The sequence below is a fragment of the Ctenocephalides felis genome, unplaced genomic scaffold (genome assembly GCF_003426905.1).
Source record: "Ctenocephalides felis isolate EL2017-DRISC unplaced genomic scaffold, ASM342690v1 CF-g0.4_SCAFFOLD_03573, whole genome shotgun sequence".
In the NCBI taxonomy this organism is placed as follows: domain Eukaryota; kingdom Metazoa; phylum Arthropoda; class Insecta; order Siphonaptera; family Pulicidae; genus Ctenocephalides; species Ctenocephalides felis.
In genome coordinates this window covers 4,815,846-4,834,418 of record NW_020539727.1, presented here as the reverse complement: position 1 = coordinate 4,834,418, position 18,573 = coordinate 4,815,846, and the positions used below count along the sequence as shown (strand labels likewise).

Genomic DNA, 18,573 nt, shown 5'->3' with positions numbered 1-18,573 from the left:
GTTCCATAAAAATCGGCTTAATTTTTTTTTTTCAACAGTTAATTACAAGAAAACGGCTCGGTAGATTTTCACCTAAAGCTAATCAGTATTCGCAACTAATATTTTTCAAACAGTTTTTGATTTTTTTAAATCTTTATAATAATTTTTATATAATAAGTCTGACTTACTTATTTTGACAAACTTTTTACATATATCTGACAAACACCTGTAAAATTTACTATAACAAATATTTTATGTTAGTTGAAAAAATTATATATAGTGCAGTAAACGGAGAGGAAAAAAGGGTATAACCTCTGAATTTTTTTACTGTGCTTCGAGTTTCATGAAATTTTGGAATTAAGTTCATCTTACCCTCAAATTCAAAAGTGAAAGCAATTCGGGTTGCGCCATCACCCCCCGGGGGGATGACCCCCCTTCTCAATTGTGTAATTACATTTTTTTAAAATAACGTCGGAAATCGATAGAAGAGCTAATTATAATAAAAAAATGTCTTCTATAGTTTTTCAAAAAACTAATACTTTTCAAGTTACTGGCCAATAAAGATTCATATATTTTTGGCGTTTTTCTTCGTCTTTTTACAAATATCTCCTAAATTATACATTTTAACGAAATTCATGTAATTAACAAAATAATGTCAATAAAAATCTTAATAAATCGGTATTACATAAAGTGTTCTAGGAAAAACATTAAGCAAGATTTGAAAGAGCAAAGTCGTTTTTTATTTCGTTCAAGATTTAATTGTTGTATTTAAAGCCATCTAGTCTCGAAGTTTTACATTTTATGCAATTCGGTGAAATTGGGTTTTATAGTGCTCAACATAAGCTTTAAAATGAGTGCTGTTACAAGTTTTTTGCGTGTAAAATGAGTGAGCTATCATGCAAATAAGAAGGCATATACGAAGTTTTTTTCTTTTAAATCATATAGTTTAATGAGCGCCATTTCCACCAGAATGAAAGTAATTCACATTCCATCTAGAATTCACTTCATTATAGACATCTTGATGGATTCTAGCAGATTCACTACTTTAGTACAAACTATTTTCAGAAAACTCACGATTTTATAAAAACTTTTTTTTTCAATTTTTTTAAAAATCGAAATTATTTTCATTATATCTCAAAAAGAATAAAAGATACGTATAAAAGCTTATAGATAAAAATCAAAGGAATCTTTCTGGCTTATTATTGTTTTTTATTATTTTTCTTTCACACAAAAATTGACAGAGTTATGAATGTTTAAAGACTGCGCGACCGCGCAAATTGGAAAAAAAGTTTTTATAAAATCGTGAGTTTTCTGAAAATAGTTTGTACTAAAGTAGTGAATCTGCTAGAATCCATCAAGATGTCTATAATGAAGTGAATTCTAGATGGAATGTGAATTACTTTCATTCTGGTGGAAATGGCGCTCATTAAACTATATGATTTAAAAGAAAAAAACTTCGTATATGCCTTCTTATTTGCATGATAGCTCACTCATTTTACACGCAAAAAACTTGTAACAGCACTCATTTTAAAGCTTATGTTGAGCACTATAAAACCCAATTTCACCGAATTGCATAAAATGTAAAACTTCGAGACTAGATGGCTTTAAATACAACAATTAAATCTTGAACGAAATAAAAAACGACTTTGCTCTTTCAAATCTTGCTTAATGTTTTTCTTAGAACACTTTATGTAATACCGATTTATTAAGATTTTTATTGACATTATTTTGTTAATTACATGAATTTCGTTAAAATGTATAATTTAGGAGATATTTGTAAAAAGACGAAGAAAAACGCCAAAAATATATGAATCTTTAGTGGCCAGTAACTTGAAAAGTATTAGTTTTTTTGAAAAACTATAGAAGACATTTTTTATTATAATTAGCTCTTCTATCGATTTCCGACGTTATTTTAAAAAAATGTAATTACACAATTGAGAAGGGGGGTCATCCCCCCGGGGGGTGATGGCGCAACCCGAATTGCTTTCACTTTTGAATTTGAGGGTAAGATGAACCTAATTCCAAAATTTCATGAAATTCGGAGCACAGTAAAAAAAATTCAGACCTAAAACGCTCCGTTTACTGCACTAATAGTCAAATTAAGTAAAACATTATATGTTTGAAGTGATTTTTTTTTTAAAAGGTGAATAAATCAATGATCTAGTTCTAGATGCCACTTAGTTGTCCGATAAAAAGCCAATGTCTTGATAAATATTTAATCAAATAGAAGCTATATCCAATTCCAATTTGGATGCTATAACTGATTCATCCGAATTCAATATAATAATAGAAAAAAAGAATATAATTCTATGACTTTTAAGCTAATAATATCATAAAATAAAACTTCCTTATATATTTCTTACATTTTTATTTAAGTCCAATCTTCCTATTGATTTGTCAAATTATCAGTGATTAGGAATGCCCGAAATACTACAATTAAAATATTCATGTGCAGATGCGAGACACATATGGACAAAGCAATAAAATTCTACATGATTAAAATGATACTTTGTATTCATGATGTTACATGTGAAATAGAACACGCACATAAAAAGGAAATTTATTATGCAGTTATGTAATGTGATTAGTATCATCCATTATTTTAATTAAATAGACTAAATAAAAAATAACTAAATAAAATGATATAGTATTTTTCTTATAATCTAATTGAATAATTTTGTATTCTCTTGATGTTTAGGTCGAATAAACAAGAAGATCGAGTGAGGTTTTGTGTATATGAGCATCAAATAAAAGTAAATGTAATAGACCTAACATTAACCCTTTCCACTCGCGAATTCCAAAATTTATATGAATTTTACTCCCGGTGCGACGGCATCCGAGTGGAAAGGGTTAATTAACTTTTTACAAGTTACAAATTTTTTTTTCTATGATCATAGTTTTGAAATAATAGGTAATTGTTGCAATGATTATTGAAATTACTGGTAAATTGATAGACAGGTAAATTGTTGAACAGGTAAAATCGTCAAAAGCTAAATTGGTAGAGCAATAAACAAGTTGACAGGAATACTGGTGGTCTGGTAAATTGGTTGATTAGTAAATTGGTTGACTGGTAAATTGGTTAACTGGTGAATTGGTTGACTGGTAAATTGGTTGACTTGTAAATTGGTTGACTGGTAAATTGGTTGACTAGTAAATTGGTTGACCGGTTAATTGGTCTGGTTAATTTGTCTGGTGAATTGGTTGACTTGTATATTGGTTGGCAGGTAAATTGGTAGACAGGTAGAAAGATATACAGATAGTCACATAGACATGTAGACTGAAAGACCAGAAAACTGGTACACTAGATTTAACAAATATTCCATTTTGTTTAAATTTTTCATTGAAAATAAAACAATGTCAAAGCGTGAATGAGTACAGCTAGTTAATTATAAAGACTTTGATATCCTTCAGTTATACGAAACATTTGTATTAGGTTTTGTAAGAATATTTTTATAACATCTTGTCGCTTGTTTCTTCTAAATAAGAAGAGAAAAAACAAATAACAAAATGAGGTATAAAAATATTCTTCAACACTTTAGAAAAATGTACGTTCTTCAGATTTCGTTCAGATGAAACTTACAAAATATTTTGCTAATGTATTATACTTTAAAAAAAATAAGAGGAAACAAAAATAATCTTTAAAGAAACCAATCCGATCAGAGTGAGCTTAAAATATTGTAACTGATAACCTAAATAATCTATAAAATACTTAATTCATAATAAAACTATATATGTACATATGTATATACATATGAGAATTCTCAATGTTGTAAACTGCATTATTAATTATATTAATTGTCGTTTTAAAATTCAAGGCGGAAGCTGTCATTTAAGTCAAATTAAAATTCAATGAAACGCAATTTAAATTCATGTTGAAAAAACACTATAAGGATTCTTGTTGACTAGTTTTGCACAAAGATCAGCTAAGCCATTTCTTTGTAATTAGTAAATAAAAAACAAAATTTACCTCTCTTTGAAAATTAGAAAACTGTTTGAAAAATGTCAGTTAGGAATGTTGCTTACTTATTTTTAGTTAAGATCGGCTAAGCCGTTTCTCCGTGATTTTCAATAAAAAGCTTCTGACGATTTTGATGAAACTTTTTATATTAAAAATATACTGTTGATACTTATATCAAAATAGTTAAATGTCAATTTTAATTGATAATTTACAGTGTATCAGAAAGTTCATGCAAGTTTACAGGTAAAATGCCACTGACACCTAGCTTAGTTATGCCTTAATTGAGATACACATATGATTTCAATTGTTTATAGTTTATCGTTTGGTGAAAATTCTTAAACATAAAAAAAATTCATCTCTAAATTTAATATCTTACTTAGCTTGGTATTTATAAGTTTCTCAATAATTTTTACTAACTTTCCATAGGGTAAGTTATTGTAATCGCTCAAATATCAAAAATGAAAATCTATATATGAATATAATTTTATGTCTATATTTTTAGGAACACGGATCAACCGTGTGAAAAGAAGTGGTGATTAGTTTTTGACAAAGGCATGTACAGCCATTTTGGAGATACCGAGCTAATTGTGCAAAACATTGCAGTTTTTGAGAGAACTAAGCATCCGATTTGAATGAATCAAAAAACTTTCTGCTCGTTTTGATAAAATAATTGCTTTTGAAAAAAAATGTTACAATTATTTTTTCAAATATTTTTTTTTTGTATATCGAAAATAGTTCAAATTTTATTTTTGATTCTGATTATAGTTCTAATATACTTTAAACAAATAATTTCAACTTTGCAATTCAGTTTATATTATTCTTAGACAATGTTACAATATTTATAATAGTCTATTTGAAAACATTTAATATTCCTCAAACTTTTTGTTACGGTACGGGAATTTTCAGCAATTTGCCTTAAAGCTCGATGCCATATACCACTAGTTTTTATTTGTTAGCCTTGATAAAATCTGTAAACGTATAATATTTCGAAACATAAGCACTAATCTAATAGACAAGGCTGCATTTTTCATAAGAAAATGAATATAATTTTTATCACAGATTTATATTTTGATCTAGTGAAAATGTATTTGAGTACGTATAATTTTATCTAATAACTATGTATATGTGTTTTTTAACACCCTGAGTGTAATAAACTAAAATTCATAAAATCTCTAATTACATGTCGGCCCATTGATTGACAAGGGCCCATTAAAATCTTATTTTTAGACTGTTCCATACAAATCCGAATCAGAAACAATACAAAAACATGTTCCACTATAGGATTTTAAGCTCTGAATAGAAAAGCTCATTATTCTGTACGTGCGTCCCGTTGCGACGAGAGCTTGATGTGCGGAAGCTCGCGAGCAGCAGGGAACTTTCGACATAGAAAGCCACTAGAGAAACTTCAAACTTTTAACACGGTTACAAAAGCTTCATAAAAGCTGCTTGGCGAGCATAGGCTATAAGCCGGGCATGGATTTTTCAGCAATGGTTTGTGTAAATGAATACATGAATTTCGTTACAAAAAAAATATCAATAAAAAATTTGATGGTTTGGTATATAAACAGATTGAAATGAAAAACTAGTGGTAAGTAGCGTTTGGTCTTAAGGCAAGTTGCATAAACTTTCCAGTTGGTATACATAATCAACTTAATCGAATTCGGATTAGCATACTTATGTAAAATGTTTAACTGTTTATTACGAAAATAAAATTTTCGCTTTCGCGAAAAAAATGATCAATACGTTTGCCAATGGATATTTTTCAGAATCATTTATAGTGCCTGTATAAATTGAATTTATTTGTTTAACACATTTTATTCCATCTATTTAGTGTTCTGAAAATGCATTTAAGCATTGACGTCAACTGTAATCAGTAGCTACCTACAAAAAGCATAATGTACATATGCTTCGGCATAGATTCTGATTAGAATCGCTTAAGCATGCGGCGCAATTCTCAACTTTGATGAATTTTATAATTCAATCACTTATCGTAAGCATATAATATTTTGTTAGCTTGTTTCACACTACGAAATCTATTGTCATACAGATTTCCATTAAAATCATTAAAAAAAACTAGTTGGTATTGGTATTTAGCCTTGAGGCAAGTTACATGAACTTCCCGATATGTGTAAATAATCGACTTGCCTCAAGGCTAAATACCAATACCAACTAATTCAAAATTTTGTTGAATATTCATAATTAAACCACATTTCATACGCCGATAATAACTCAGAATCTCTTGAGACCGTATAAAATTTTTCACCAAATTCGTTGAGAAAAAACTTTCAACATCAATAATGTAGGAACAGACTGGTTGATCCTTACCAGATGCTAATTATTACAATTCCCAACCGATATCTTTTGAAGAATTTTTGAATTTTTAAAATCGATTCAGTATATTGGCTAAAACGAGGGTAAATGTTTTTGAAGTTACCTGTTAATTTAAAAAAGGCATGGGGCGATTGTAGCATAAAACCTAGCAACGCGAGTCTTTATCGAGATACATCGAATGGCTTTTCATATGTTAAAAACATAAAATATATGTTTATCTTTTCATATAAGTGAAAACTTATATCACTACTGGATTATTCAATGCAGGATTGAAACCTGCAATTTTGTGGATGCCGAAAAGAATAGTCGTTTTTTCCTTAATTGGATTTAGATTAGCCGATTGTATACTGGCTTTTTTGTCCAATATATTGAATAATTTTTATAATACAAGTGTTCCCTGTATATAAACCCCCTAAACAAATTTACATTGCCGTTAGATTGCAGTTATATAACATCAGTTACCTGTTACATTACGGTAATCTTATCAAATACATTGCCTGAATATTACTATTTCCGAATCAAGTGCGTTACAAGGTGCGTTACATTGTGAAGTTGCGGTAACTTACGGCAACATACATATGCAATATAGATTAATACTCTCTGGAATGTTTTTAATTTATGCAAAAATAAGTAAATTTCATCTAAATTATATTTCAATGTATTTATTATTTTTCAATTAAAATTTTACAATAAACAAAACGACAGTACGAGAGTACTATTATGTACACAAATACTATTACTCATTGACGTACTATATTATATTTAGTTATATACAACACTGTTATATACTCTAGTACTATTATGTACACAAATACTATTACTCATTCACGTACTATTATATTTACAAACACTTCTATATACTCTCGTACTATTATATTTACAAACACTGTTATAAACTCTCGTACTATTATGTACACAAATACTAGTCTTCAAAATCTTGAGCTGTGTTTTGTTTACTTATCTATGATCTTGAGACTTTTAAATTTAAAGTTGAAAAATAATTTTTTTTTTTTGAAAATTTTGAAGTTTTTGAATTTGAAATTTCGAAATTTTCATGGAAATATAAAATTGTGGAAAATATACATTGCACAAATATTACACTTAGTTAACATTTGTTATATAACTTTGTAACTCACAAGTTTCATTACGGCAACATGTAGTGTTTACTGGGAATTAATCACCTATCTTCATCAATCTAAAACGTTCCCTATACTTTGTGAATCTATATTTATATTCCATCACTTCGCTATTAATATTAAAAAATCAATCAAAAGCCTAAAAGCCTACGCAGTTTAATGAAAAATTCCGTTGCGTTTGCTAAAGAATAATCATTATTTCTTTAATTGGATGTTATGAAACATATCGATATTTGATTTTGAACCATGTGTAAATATTGGTATTTCAGAACTAGAAAAAACATTGCGAATATAACATGTATGGTAAAAGTTGCAGTTAAAAACTATGAGAGATGAAATCATTTTCATGGAATTGATCTAGTTGCGTTTGATGACAAAACTCAGAATTACTCAGAATTGTTATATCTCATATTCATATAAATAGTTTTCAGCTTTTGGATTTATAGTAGGCTTGTAATGAATATTATACTCGGCAAAATGCCGAATACCGAATATTCGGTATGCTAGAAAGACCGAATACCGAATATTCGGCAACTATTCGACAGGTTTTTGGCACCTAAGCTCATTTGTATTAATGTAGTTACTATAAATAATTGTTATATTACTAACGCGCTATATGTTTATTCTAGTTTTATGCCTAGACTTGCAACCCCTATTCGGCTACTCTTTGTTATTTGGAATATTTGGCCTCATTCATACTATTCGGCCGAATACCGAATATTTGAATACCACATGCGATAAGGCAAAAATAAATGGTAAAATGTGAAAAAAGCGGTTCTTTACATATATGTTAATGTATTTCTAAAAAAATATTGTTTTGCGATAAAGAACCAATAATAATTATTTATCTGGAAATGCTTAGATTGAACATAATCAATGACTTTATTGTATTTATGCAAAACATGCGTATAACAATTGAATGATTCATATAAATAATATAAACATGTGATAATGAAGTAGCTGGTGAATATCAAATACAATTTCATCGCGAGCTCTTTATCGCATAAAAGATAAAACACAATTAATAATTAATTAAATTCTGTGAATGATTTAAAAATATTACAGCCTTATATTTAGAATAAAATATAATAGGCATTCTACGTATTAATTTGGTGAAATTCAAACATAGTCACCGACTGGAGAACCATCCCAACGGGCTCGCCAAGGCACTCATCTCAGCAAACTACACCAAAAGATTAAAAAGAAAAACGCCTTTGGACCTAACTGGCATCCCAAGTCAATCTAGATCATAATCTTTTCTTAAATTAGGAGAGATTGCAACTGTGCACTCTTCTCAAGCATTCAATAGTTTATTTTGCAGACAGCTTCTTTGTTGTTTTGTTATTCATAAAATTTACCTAATGTCCATTGGACAGATGTAAATTATATCCAAAAAAAAAAAAAATGGTGAAATGATAATACAAAATGTGTTATCTGACAAAATTATTGAATAACACATTTTTTATTTGTTTTGTATATACGAGACACAAAACCAATTGATTCTTGAACCTTACATTTAATATTTTGCAAATATTTTCATTTCTCAATTTAATTTTATTTCAATATTTCTCAAATTTCATTTCATTTCATCCAGAAAATCTGGCTATTTCCTTTAAAACAAGTTTGATATGGCATATAGCAATAAAGAAGTTCATAATCTAATCAAACATGCTAAAGTATTAAAGACCCACGCAATTTTTTTAAATTTCGAAGTATTTTGTATGTTTATGCACTAAAATTAAATTTCACATATTGTCACGAATCTATAAACTATCTACTAATTGTCACGAATCTATAAAACATTCATTACAAATACTGACACATTCGTTACAATTTTATAGGTGTCCCTAAAAGAATATCAATTTAAAATCGCACTGATAAGTTTTTAGTAGAAAAGTATTCTTTATTATTAACTTCCCGTAGGGTAAGTTATTGTAAACGTCCAAAAATCGAAATTGAAAATTTTTACATTTCTCGACGTTTTGAAGGTTTCTGAACATTTTGGCATACCTCAGAAAAAATGGATGTGTGTGTGTTTTGTGTATGGATACAAATTTTCGCCCACGTTTTCGGGCGCACGGATCAACCGATTTGAATGGTTTAAGAAGCATTCGATTTCTATTGATAGGGAGATGTGCTAATTAGTTTTTGGCAAAGGCAGGTCCAGCCGTTTCGGAAATACGGACCGAAGAGTGCAGAAAATAGAAATCGAGTTTTTGAGAGATCGGAGCATCCGATTTGAATGATCCAGAAAACATTCAATTCGTAATGACGGGGAGAAGGGGTGATTAGTTTTTAGCAAAGGCAGGTCCAGCGGTTTCGGAGATACAGAGTTAAATGTGCAAATACACATCATTTTTTTCTGAGGTATGCTAAAATGTTCAAAAACCTCGGAAACGTGAAGATATGCAAAAATTTTCATTTTCGATTTTTGGCTCATTACCATATAACTTACCCTACGGGAAGTTAATTACCCTAAGAAAAGTTAAAATTAATGAATTATCGCACTATTTTCAAATTTAGTTCAAACTATATGATAATACTGCAATCTTATTCACGCGAATTTTTGAACTTACTCCAAAATTAAAAAATTAAAAACAACTTCAATAGATTCAAATCAAAATCAAACCAGATTGGAATATTTTGTTCCACGCATACTAGTTTTTCCGCATGTATTATCTTCATATGTATATATAGATATAACATTTAATATATAGTATCTTTGATTTATGTTCTTTAAAGAAAGAACTGAAAATTCTATTAATATGATTAAAGGCTCCATGCTATACCCTCCCAGTTAATATTTAATCGAAACTCATTTTTAATTATCTTCGACTTGTAAAAGAAAATTTAATATTCATAATGAGCAGATACTTGCGCTCGAGTTCAACTGCCTTCTCCTCCAGTACAACTAAAACTTTAAATTTGTTCAGAAAACTAAATTCAATATAATATTCTGAGAATTCGATATGAATACAGTAAAACTTGACTGAAAACTTTTTGGAATGTCTTGGTATCGATTTTGTGATGAATGAGAGTTTCAAGTCGACATGCGATTCGCTTAACTTAAAAGTTACAATATCGAATTTCTCACTAAAGTCTGATTCGGGCAGACGTTGCGAGAGGTGATTCACCTTCTTATGGAATTATGGAATAATCCTTTAGTCGAAAAATAAGTTCACAATTCAATATAGAAGATTATTTTTCTAATATAAATTGAAGGATGAAACGGTCGGATTATCTTTTAAGAAAAGCGAGCAGATTTTTGTTTCAAATTATCGCGGGGTGGTATCCAAGACAGCATTACTTAAGTGGAAAAAAGGCGTATCCATTATACAAAAGAGTATGATATTGACAGGCAACTTAGAATTACATTAAATTACTGTGATTGCAAACCAAGATTACATATCTCAAATCAATCGTGCATAACAGCAAGTAACTGGATAAATGACATCATAGATAAATAAGTATAACTTATGAATAGCACTATACCTCAAGACAAGTTACATGAATGACTTAATTAATAATTAATGTTTGAAAATCCTTTTAGAATAGATTTTTTAACTAATCAATGCGTTTTCCATTTATCTTTCAAACAATCCTACCATAAATGCAATAGGCGCTTGTATATCGTCTATAAACTTTAATATTTTTTTTATAATTCAACCACTTTCCACATTCCTATAATATTTTAGGATTTTCCTTCAGTCTATAAAATCGTCTTAAGTTTCATAAGAAACGCCTTTTTTTAACTGCCCGTAGGGTAAGTTACAGTAATCGCAAAAAATCAAAAATACAAATATTTATACATATATCTTTACTTTTCAAAACTTTCTGAACATTTTGGCATACCTCCGAAAAAATGTATGTGTGTGTTCGGATACGTATTTCGTCGACAATTCCGTGAACATGACGTGAATTCAAAGAACATTCATTTCGTATTGACAAAGAGACGTGCTAATAAGTTTTTGGCAAAGGCAGATTCAGCCGTTTCTAAGATATGGGGCAAAAGTGCCAAAAATGTTAATTTAGTTTTTGAGATAACGGAGCGTTCGATTTGAATGATTCAAAAAACATTTTATTTGTATTCACAAAATGAAAAATTTATAAAATTTTTGGTAAGGCAGGTCTAGCGGTTTCGGAGATCCAATAAAACAAAGAAAAAAAATCCACTTTGGTTAATAATGATCAAGAGACGTATGCCCATCAAATTATCAGATATTTTATAAAGATTTTAATAATAAAAATAAAATAAAATTTTATTTACATTTCTATGTATTTCGTACCAATATTTATCCGTAAGAATGCGACGCGGCGCTTACGCGCTTTAATATTATGTCTAACGCAGCGCGATTGCTTCGAAAAAAGTTCAAAATTTCCAAAATATCTAATTTTCTTAGTTTTAAAAATTTAATTTTTTTTTAAAAATGTATCTAGCTACGAAGAAAGGTCCCAACTAGGCTTGCAACGAATAGTATATTCGACAAAATGCCGAATACCGAATATTCGGCACGCTAGAAAGACCGAATACCAAATATTCGGCAGTTTTTGGCGCCTAAGCTCGTTTGTATTAGTGTAATTACTATTAGTAATTGTTAACGCGCTACATGATTATTCAAGTTTTATGCCTAGACTTGCAACCCCTAATTGGCTACTCTTTGTTATTTGGAATATTTGGCATCATTCATACTATTCGGCCGAATACCGAATACTTGAATACCACATGTGGTAGGAAAATGCGTGTAACCATTGAATTATTCATATTAAATAATATAAATATGTGATAATAAAGTAGCTGAATATTCAGAAAAAAGCTCTTTGCGTGTCTATTGATAATGACAAAAGTCGATAAAGTATAAATTATTACATATACAATAACGAAATCATTTCTTCATGTCATATTATGTAAACAAAACACTTCCAAATACAGATTCATGGCGAGCTCTTTTTCACATAAAAGATAACACACCAACAATACTGTCGCTGAGCGGCGGCGGCGCCTTTTATTTTTTTTATTTATTCGGTATTCGGCCGAATACTAAAAAAGGAACCGAATATGCCAAATACCAAATATTCGGTGCAAGCCTAGTCCCGACCGGTTTTTGCCAACTGATCAGCACGATTCTCAAAATTTCATTCGAACGGTTTTTACATTTTGAAAATCTTTTTTTTGCTAATGAAAAACTGTACACCTTTTCGCAAATTCTGAAGAAACGAATGGCTTTCAATAGAATTTTTTTTTAAATCTCTTCTAAGAAAACGTAAACAAAAGATTAAAAAAACGATTCAGGCACACACACACCTTATTTTCTCGAAATTGGTCTCAAACAATTCAGAATGATTAGAAAAGTCGAACATAAACTTCTCCTTAAATAAAAAATACATTTTATGAACATTAAGTTTGTCAATATAAAGTGTAATAAAGAAACACGGGTCCACAAAAAAAAGTTGCATGAATTGGATGATATATGTTTTCTAATTTAGTTTTTACTGCTGAACATATATCTAAAATCATTATTAGGGGCAAATTACAGAAAGACAAATAAAAAAATACGACGAAATTTCCAATCGAGTAATTCTTCTGCATTATAATTAAAATCTTATAATTTCTGTCAATTCCTGGCCCTTGTTACTCTAAATATCTTGAGGTTCACTTGTATGATCAAATGAGCTTTTTTGCATAATTCAGGAGTAATTTGCAAACATATTTACTCTATATTGCCCCTGGGTAATCTACAAACATATTAGCAAATAAATATCTCCAAAATATTGTGATTACTTGATTAGCTTGATTAGCTTGGCTTTGCTATTCGAGTTTTTTAGACTTTGATTCAGTAATAATGTGTCATTTGTGGATTAATTGATAACCAAATAGTTGTACATACTTAAAATCTTATAATTTCTGTCGATTTTTGCCCATTATTACCCTAAATGACTTCAGCATAGATAAGGACTCCAGGTTCACTTAAATTATATGATGAGTTTTTTTGCATAATTCAGGAGTAATTTGCAAATATATTTACTCTATATTGCCTCTGGGTAATCCACAAACATATTAGCAATTTAACATCTGAAAAATATTATGAATAACCAAACTTTACTCGCCTTTGGTGTTCGATTTCATCAGACTTGAATTCAGTAATAACGCTTCTTTTATAGAAATAATTTGTAGAAGTTGTAATTGATTATAAAGTATTTATATCAAGACTAGCAAACCCGACAAACTCCGTTTCGCCACCAGATAGTTTCGTGAGAAAGATGAAGAAATTTTTTGTTTGTTTTATATTTTAAAAGGAGAAATTTGATTTTATTATACAACAGTAACGAATTTATTTTGATTACAAAAATGAAGTGTTTTTTAGTTGAACTTCTCTAAGTAAATAAAAGTGAATCCGCAAATTATCCATTTATGGAAGTGATCTTTGGTAAACCACATTTTTTGTTTTTTGGTCTGACATTAACACAAACAAAGCGGATGGTTTTCCAACTTGTGAACAGGTAACGTATAACTGCCCATGTGAAAAACAATGATTTTCTAAATAATCTATTTGAAATTTATCCCGCAAACACTAAGCAATTGGCCTTGCGACATGTTATTGCGAACGCAAGGCGAACTGGATATTACAATCGTTTGAAGTCAAACGGAAGACCAGTCAGAATCTTCGGTATGTCACCAAATCGCCAGCAATTTTTGATTGAATGGTGAAATTCAATGCGTGTACATCATTATTCTTTGCGGCAAGAATTGCTCGTTGACTTAACCAAGCATAATTCTGATAATTCTCACTAATGTCATTACTCGAATTTTTAATTACGGTGCGTAAAGTTCCAGCAGCTTGCATTAAGGCACGATGCCATGCACAACTAATTTTCTTAGCTATAAACCTTGCGGAGCGCGAGACCTTTCCAACGAATGCAAAATTGTCGAAATCGGTTCGTGCGTTCTGGAGTTATTTCGTCAGGAAGGAAAACCCGACTTATTTTTATATATATAGAAGATAATCTATTTGAAAATATTTAAAACAGTTATTGATTATTTTTATTACTCGAATTTTTAATTACGGTGCGTGAAGTTCCAGCAGCTTGCATTAAGGCACGATGCCATGCACAACTAATTTTCTTAGCTATAAACCTTGCGGAGCCCGAGACCTTTCCAACGAATGCAAAATTGTCGAAATCGGTTCGTGCGTTCTGGAGTTATTTTGTCAGGAAGGAAAACCCGACTTATTTTTATATATATAGAAGAAGAAGATAATCTATTTGAAATTATTTAAAACAGTTATTGATTATTTTTATTACTCGAATTTTTAATTACGGAGCGTGAAGTTCCAGCAGCTTGCATTAAGGCACGATGCCATGCACAACTAATTTTCTTAGCTATAAACCTTGCGGAGCCCGAGACCTTTCCAACGAATGCAAAATTGTCGAAATCGGTTCGTGCGTTCTGGAGTTATTTCGTCAGGAAGGAAAACCCGACTTATTTTTATATATATAGAAGAAGAAGATAATCTATTTGAAAATATTTAAAACAGTTATTGATTATTTTTATTACTCGAATTTTTAATTACGGTGCGTGAATTTCCAACAGCTTGCATTAAGGCACGATGCCATGCACAACTAATTTTCTTAGCTATAAACCTTGCGGAGCCCGAGACCTTTCCAACGAATGCAAAATTGTCGAAATCGGTTCGTGCGTTCTGGAGTTATTTCGTCAGGAAGGAAAACCCGACTTATTTTTATATATATAGAAGAAGAAGATAAGCGTTTCTAATTAATTATCGGGTCCCAGTTTGTCTAAAAGTGTTATAAAAACGTTTAATTGCTTTTAAAAATTATTTTTACATTACTAAATCAAAGTGTTCTAATTTACATTTACATTACAAATTCAACTGCTAAAGGAACCTCTTTTCATACAATTTTACTATTTAGAATAATCCATTATATTGTGACGATAATCAATATTATCGTCTTATGGATAATTATTGTCGCCTGAGGGTCGTCAACCACAGGGTACACCATCCCTACCCTAAACTATTTGTTGGTTCTTGGGGTCCAAGGAGAGATGCTCTGGAGACCCTGGGCAATTAAGAAGTTAGAGCCAACGAAGACCCTGTGTTGTGCAACAAGACAGGCCCAGCTCAAAGGTCAGATAATGTAGATTATAAGCTGTAGCTATTCTCCCCTCATATGTCCATATAAGCACATATACCATGATATAAGAATAAGTGGTATTAGTTAGGGAACATCGACTGTATGCAAGTACAGTCAAGTTCCACAAATACATTCAAGATGTATTATGAATCACTTAATAGATTCAGTTATAAAAGTAATCTTGGTTTCATTCGTATAGTAGCTACTAACCCCCACAGGTAATTACAGGTACTTTAGCGGGCGATTGGAGTGTTGAAGTAAGCCCTTCGTAAGAAGTTGCAAGGCTAAAATATAATACTTGGCAGCCATTGCATACCCCAAGAAGGGGGCTTCAACCCCAATTGTCACAATATACAATTGAATCCTTTAACCATTCTTTGTTATATTCAATGTTATAAAATCATTTAAAAATACTTTTAAAAATTTATTTCATAATGGCATTAGAATTATTTTCCAAAAATGTCAGATTATTTCTTAGAATTAGCAATAAATCCATAAGTAAATCTCAATCCAGATTGCAGTTTAAAATCATTCAGTATAATACAAATTTCTGTTGCTGAAATTTGATCGATTTCATATCGTAGAGTAATTTTAAGAAACAATGAAGCCTTACTGTATATATAGAAATATAGAATAAAGAATAAGTTCTAACAAGTTCTTTTGAAGAAACATTTTAGAGAAAATTTAATCTTTACCATAAGCTGAAAAAATCTTAATCAAAATTCACTGACAAACGTTCAGAAAAAGCCGATAGTTGATTAGTATTCGAGCTAAATGAACAAAACATTCACCTACTACAAAATAAGGTAGGAAGGTAAAAACTCTAAATTATTATTAGTATTGTGTATTTTTCAATTTCACCATAAAAAATTAAATGAAGAAAAACGGTCCCAAAATTTAATAATAAATTTATAGAAGTGGATAACACTTGAATTCTTTTTCGGAAAAGATAAATCAAGAAAATTTTTTGGAATTCCACAAAATATATTCACTGACAATGAGTGCAATATAGTCAACTATTTAGTGAGTTTTGATACTATATGTTACCATTTATGTAAAATCAAGAATTTATTACCTATATTTTTTGAATCTTATTTGTTACATAGACAATTTATAATAAACATTGACAAAAATTGAGCTGAATTGAAGTAATAGAAGCCGAGGCATTCGAAAGAAAGTTTATAGGGTCTTACCTAAAGAAGTGTCTTTGTTATGTATCTTCTACATGAGTGATTTAATAACATTAAGTAATTATACAATTGCTAAATTTACTGTATGTATTATTGTAGTCGACCTGGACTCAGTAATATTTTCAAGTCCATTACAAATACATCTCAATTTAATCAATGAAGAACTCTGAACCTGGAAAATGAAAATAAATCAAGACAAAACTGAGAAAGACTGCCACAACCTGTTTATTTGAGAAAACAATCAAACTCCACAAAAAATTACCAGGGCTCATATGAAAAAAAAACTCCAAACTTTCATTAGAAAATATAGTTTTCATATAGAAATCTGTTCTAAAGCCTTTGTGGACTTATGGCTTTAAATTAAGGCTACGGAAGTAAGTCCAATACTATTAAATGCAGCGAATACAATAAAAATTTTTAGGGAATACTAGAACCTTGATAACACACCACTCTGAGTCCATAATACTTATCTTTTATATTAGGATATTGAAATGTTGAATAATTCGTAGTCGAAATGCAGACTTTAGTATTTCCATAATCTGCAATATATATTATATTGCAAAAAAATGCAGATAAGCCTGCATTTCAACCACAAATTATTCAGAATTTCAATATCACAATATAAATAATCTTATAGACTTATCGAGTGATGTATTGTGTCTCCAATTTTGCCATACATAATGACTTGATAATACCTTTGATGAATTAGATGAAGTAATTGAATACAAAAAGAGCACTCAAACGTTACTTAGACCAGTTCTCAATGTACCAGCTATAAGAAAACAAAAAATGCTAGCTCATGGACCTGTTCGAGTCATAATTAGAAAATCATTTACCGAAGAGATTCCAATATACTATATTTCATAAATGATATAAGCTTAATATTAATCATATCATAACAGTTTATAAAATTCTATCTTCATTTCGCTTTCTATCTACAACATCAATAAAAAATGTGTGTTGGCATCATTCAGTTAAAAATTACACAAACAAAAGATAATTAGCAAAATATATAACGAATTGCCAAAGGATATTAAGATGACCAATAATGACGATAATTTTGAAAGAAAAATAAAGAAATACTAAAAGGTAATTGAAGGCAAAGAAGACTGAAGAGTTATATATATATATATATATATATATATATATATATATAGATATTATATTAATGAAATAGATATTATAGTCAAATAAAAAGTATATATCATATGAAAACTGTTTTTCATAATCTCTCATACCAGGCACCTCTGTCTGACTGAGATATGAAAATAATGTATATATGTAAATAAATAATTATAATTAATAAATTGTGTACTAACCAGTAAAAAAATCTTCAAAATGTAAAATGATAGAAACACCAAAACAATTCAATATGACAAATCTAGGTACATCAAGCAACTTATAAAAATTGAAATTAACTGCCCAAAGTGTCAAAATGGAAAATTGAGGTTAAGTTAAGTTAATTCACATACATTTAGCTTTGGCATAAAGTGCTTACCTAAATACCTATTTACTTAACTAATAATCCCATATTATTTTATTTTTTAGGTATTATTTATTCTAGAATTAATAATAAAGAAAACCTTTGACAATTGAGACATAGAGAACCATATTGAATTTGAAATACGCGCCACTTGTTAAATATCAAAACGATTTGACAAGTGTCTCATCTTTCTAAAAGCGTACGCTATGCTCCAAATGTCAAATAATGAATGTAATTTGAGTTTAAATTATTTGTGAAAAAGATTGCTAATTAAACTATATTATTACTTAGTCCACAACTATTTTCTTAAGTATTCTTGAGTATAAGCAGTGAAAATATTTAACA

General features: G+C 29.7%; 1 protein-coding gene across 1 annotated transcript in view; it reads right to left on the bottom strand.

Annotated features, from left to right (window-relative positions):
• The window catches only part of LOC113389332 (histamine H2 receptor-like), a 59,035-nt gene extending 51,622 nt beyond the window's left edge, over nucleotides 1-7,413 (bottom strand). The window contains exon 1 of the mRNA XM_026626376.1: nucleotides 7,405-7,413. Coding sequence (XP_026482161.1) covers nucleotides 7,405-7,413 — 9 coding nt within the window. The remainder of the gene's footprint in view (nucleotides 1-7,404) is intronic.
• Nucleotides 7,414-18,573: the final 11,160 nt, after the last annotated feature.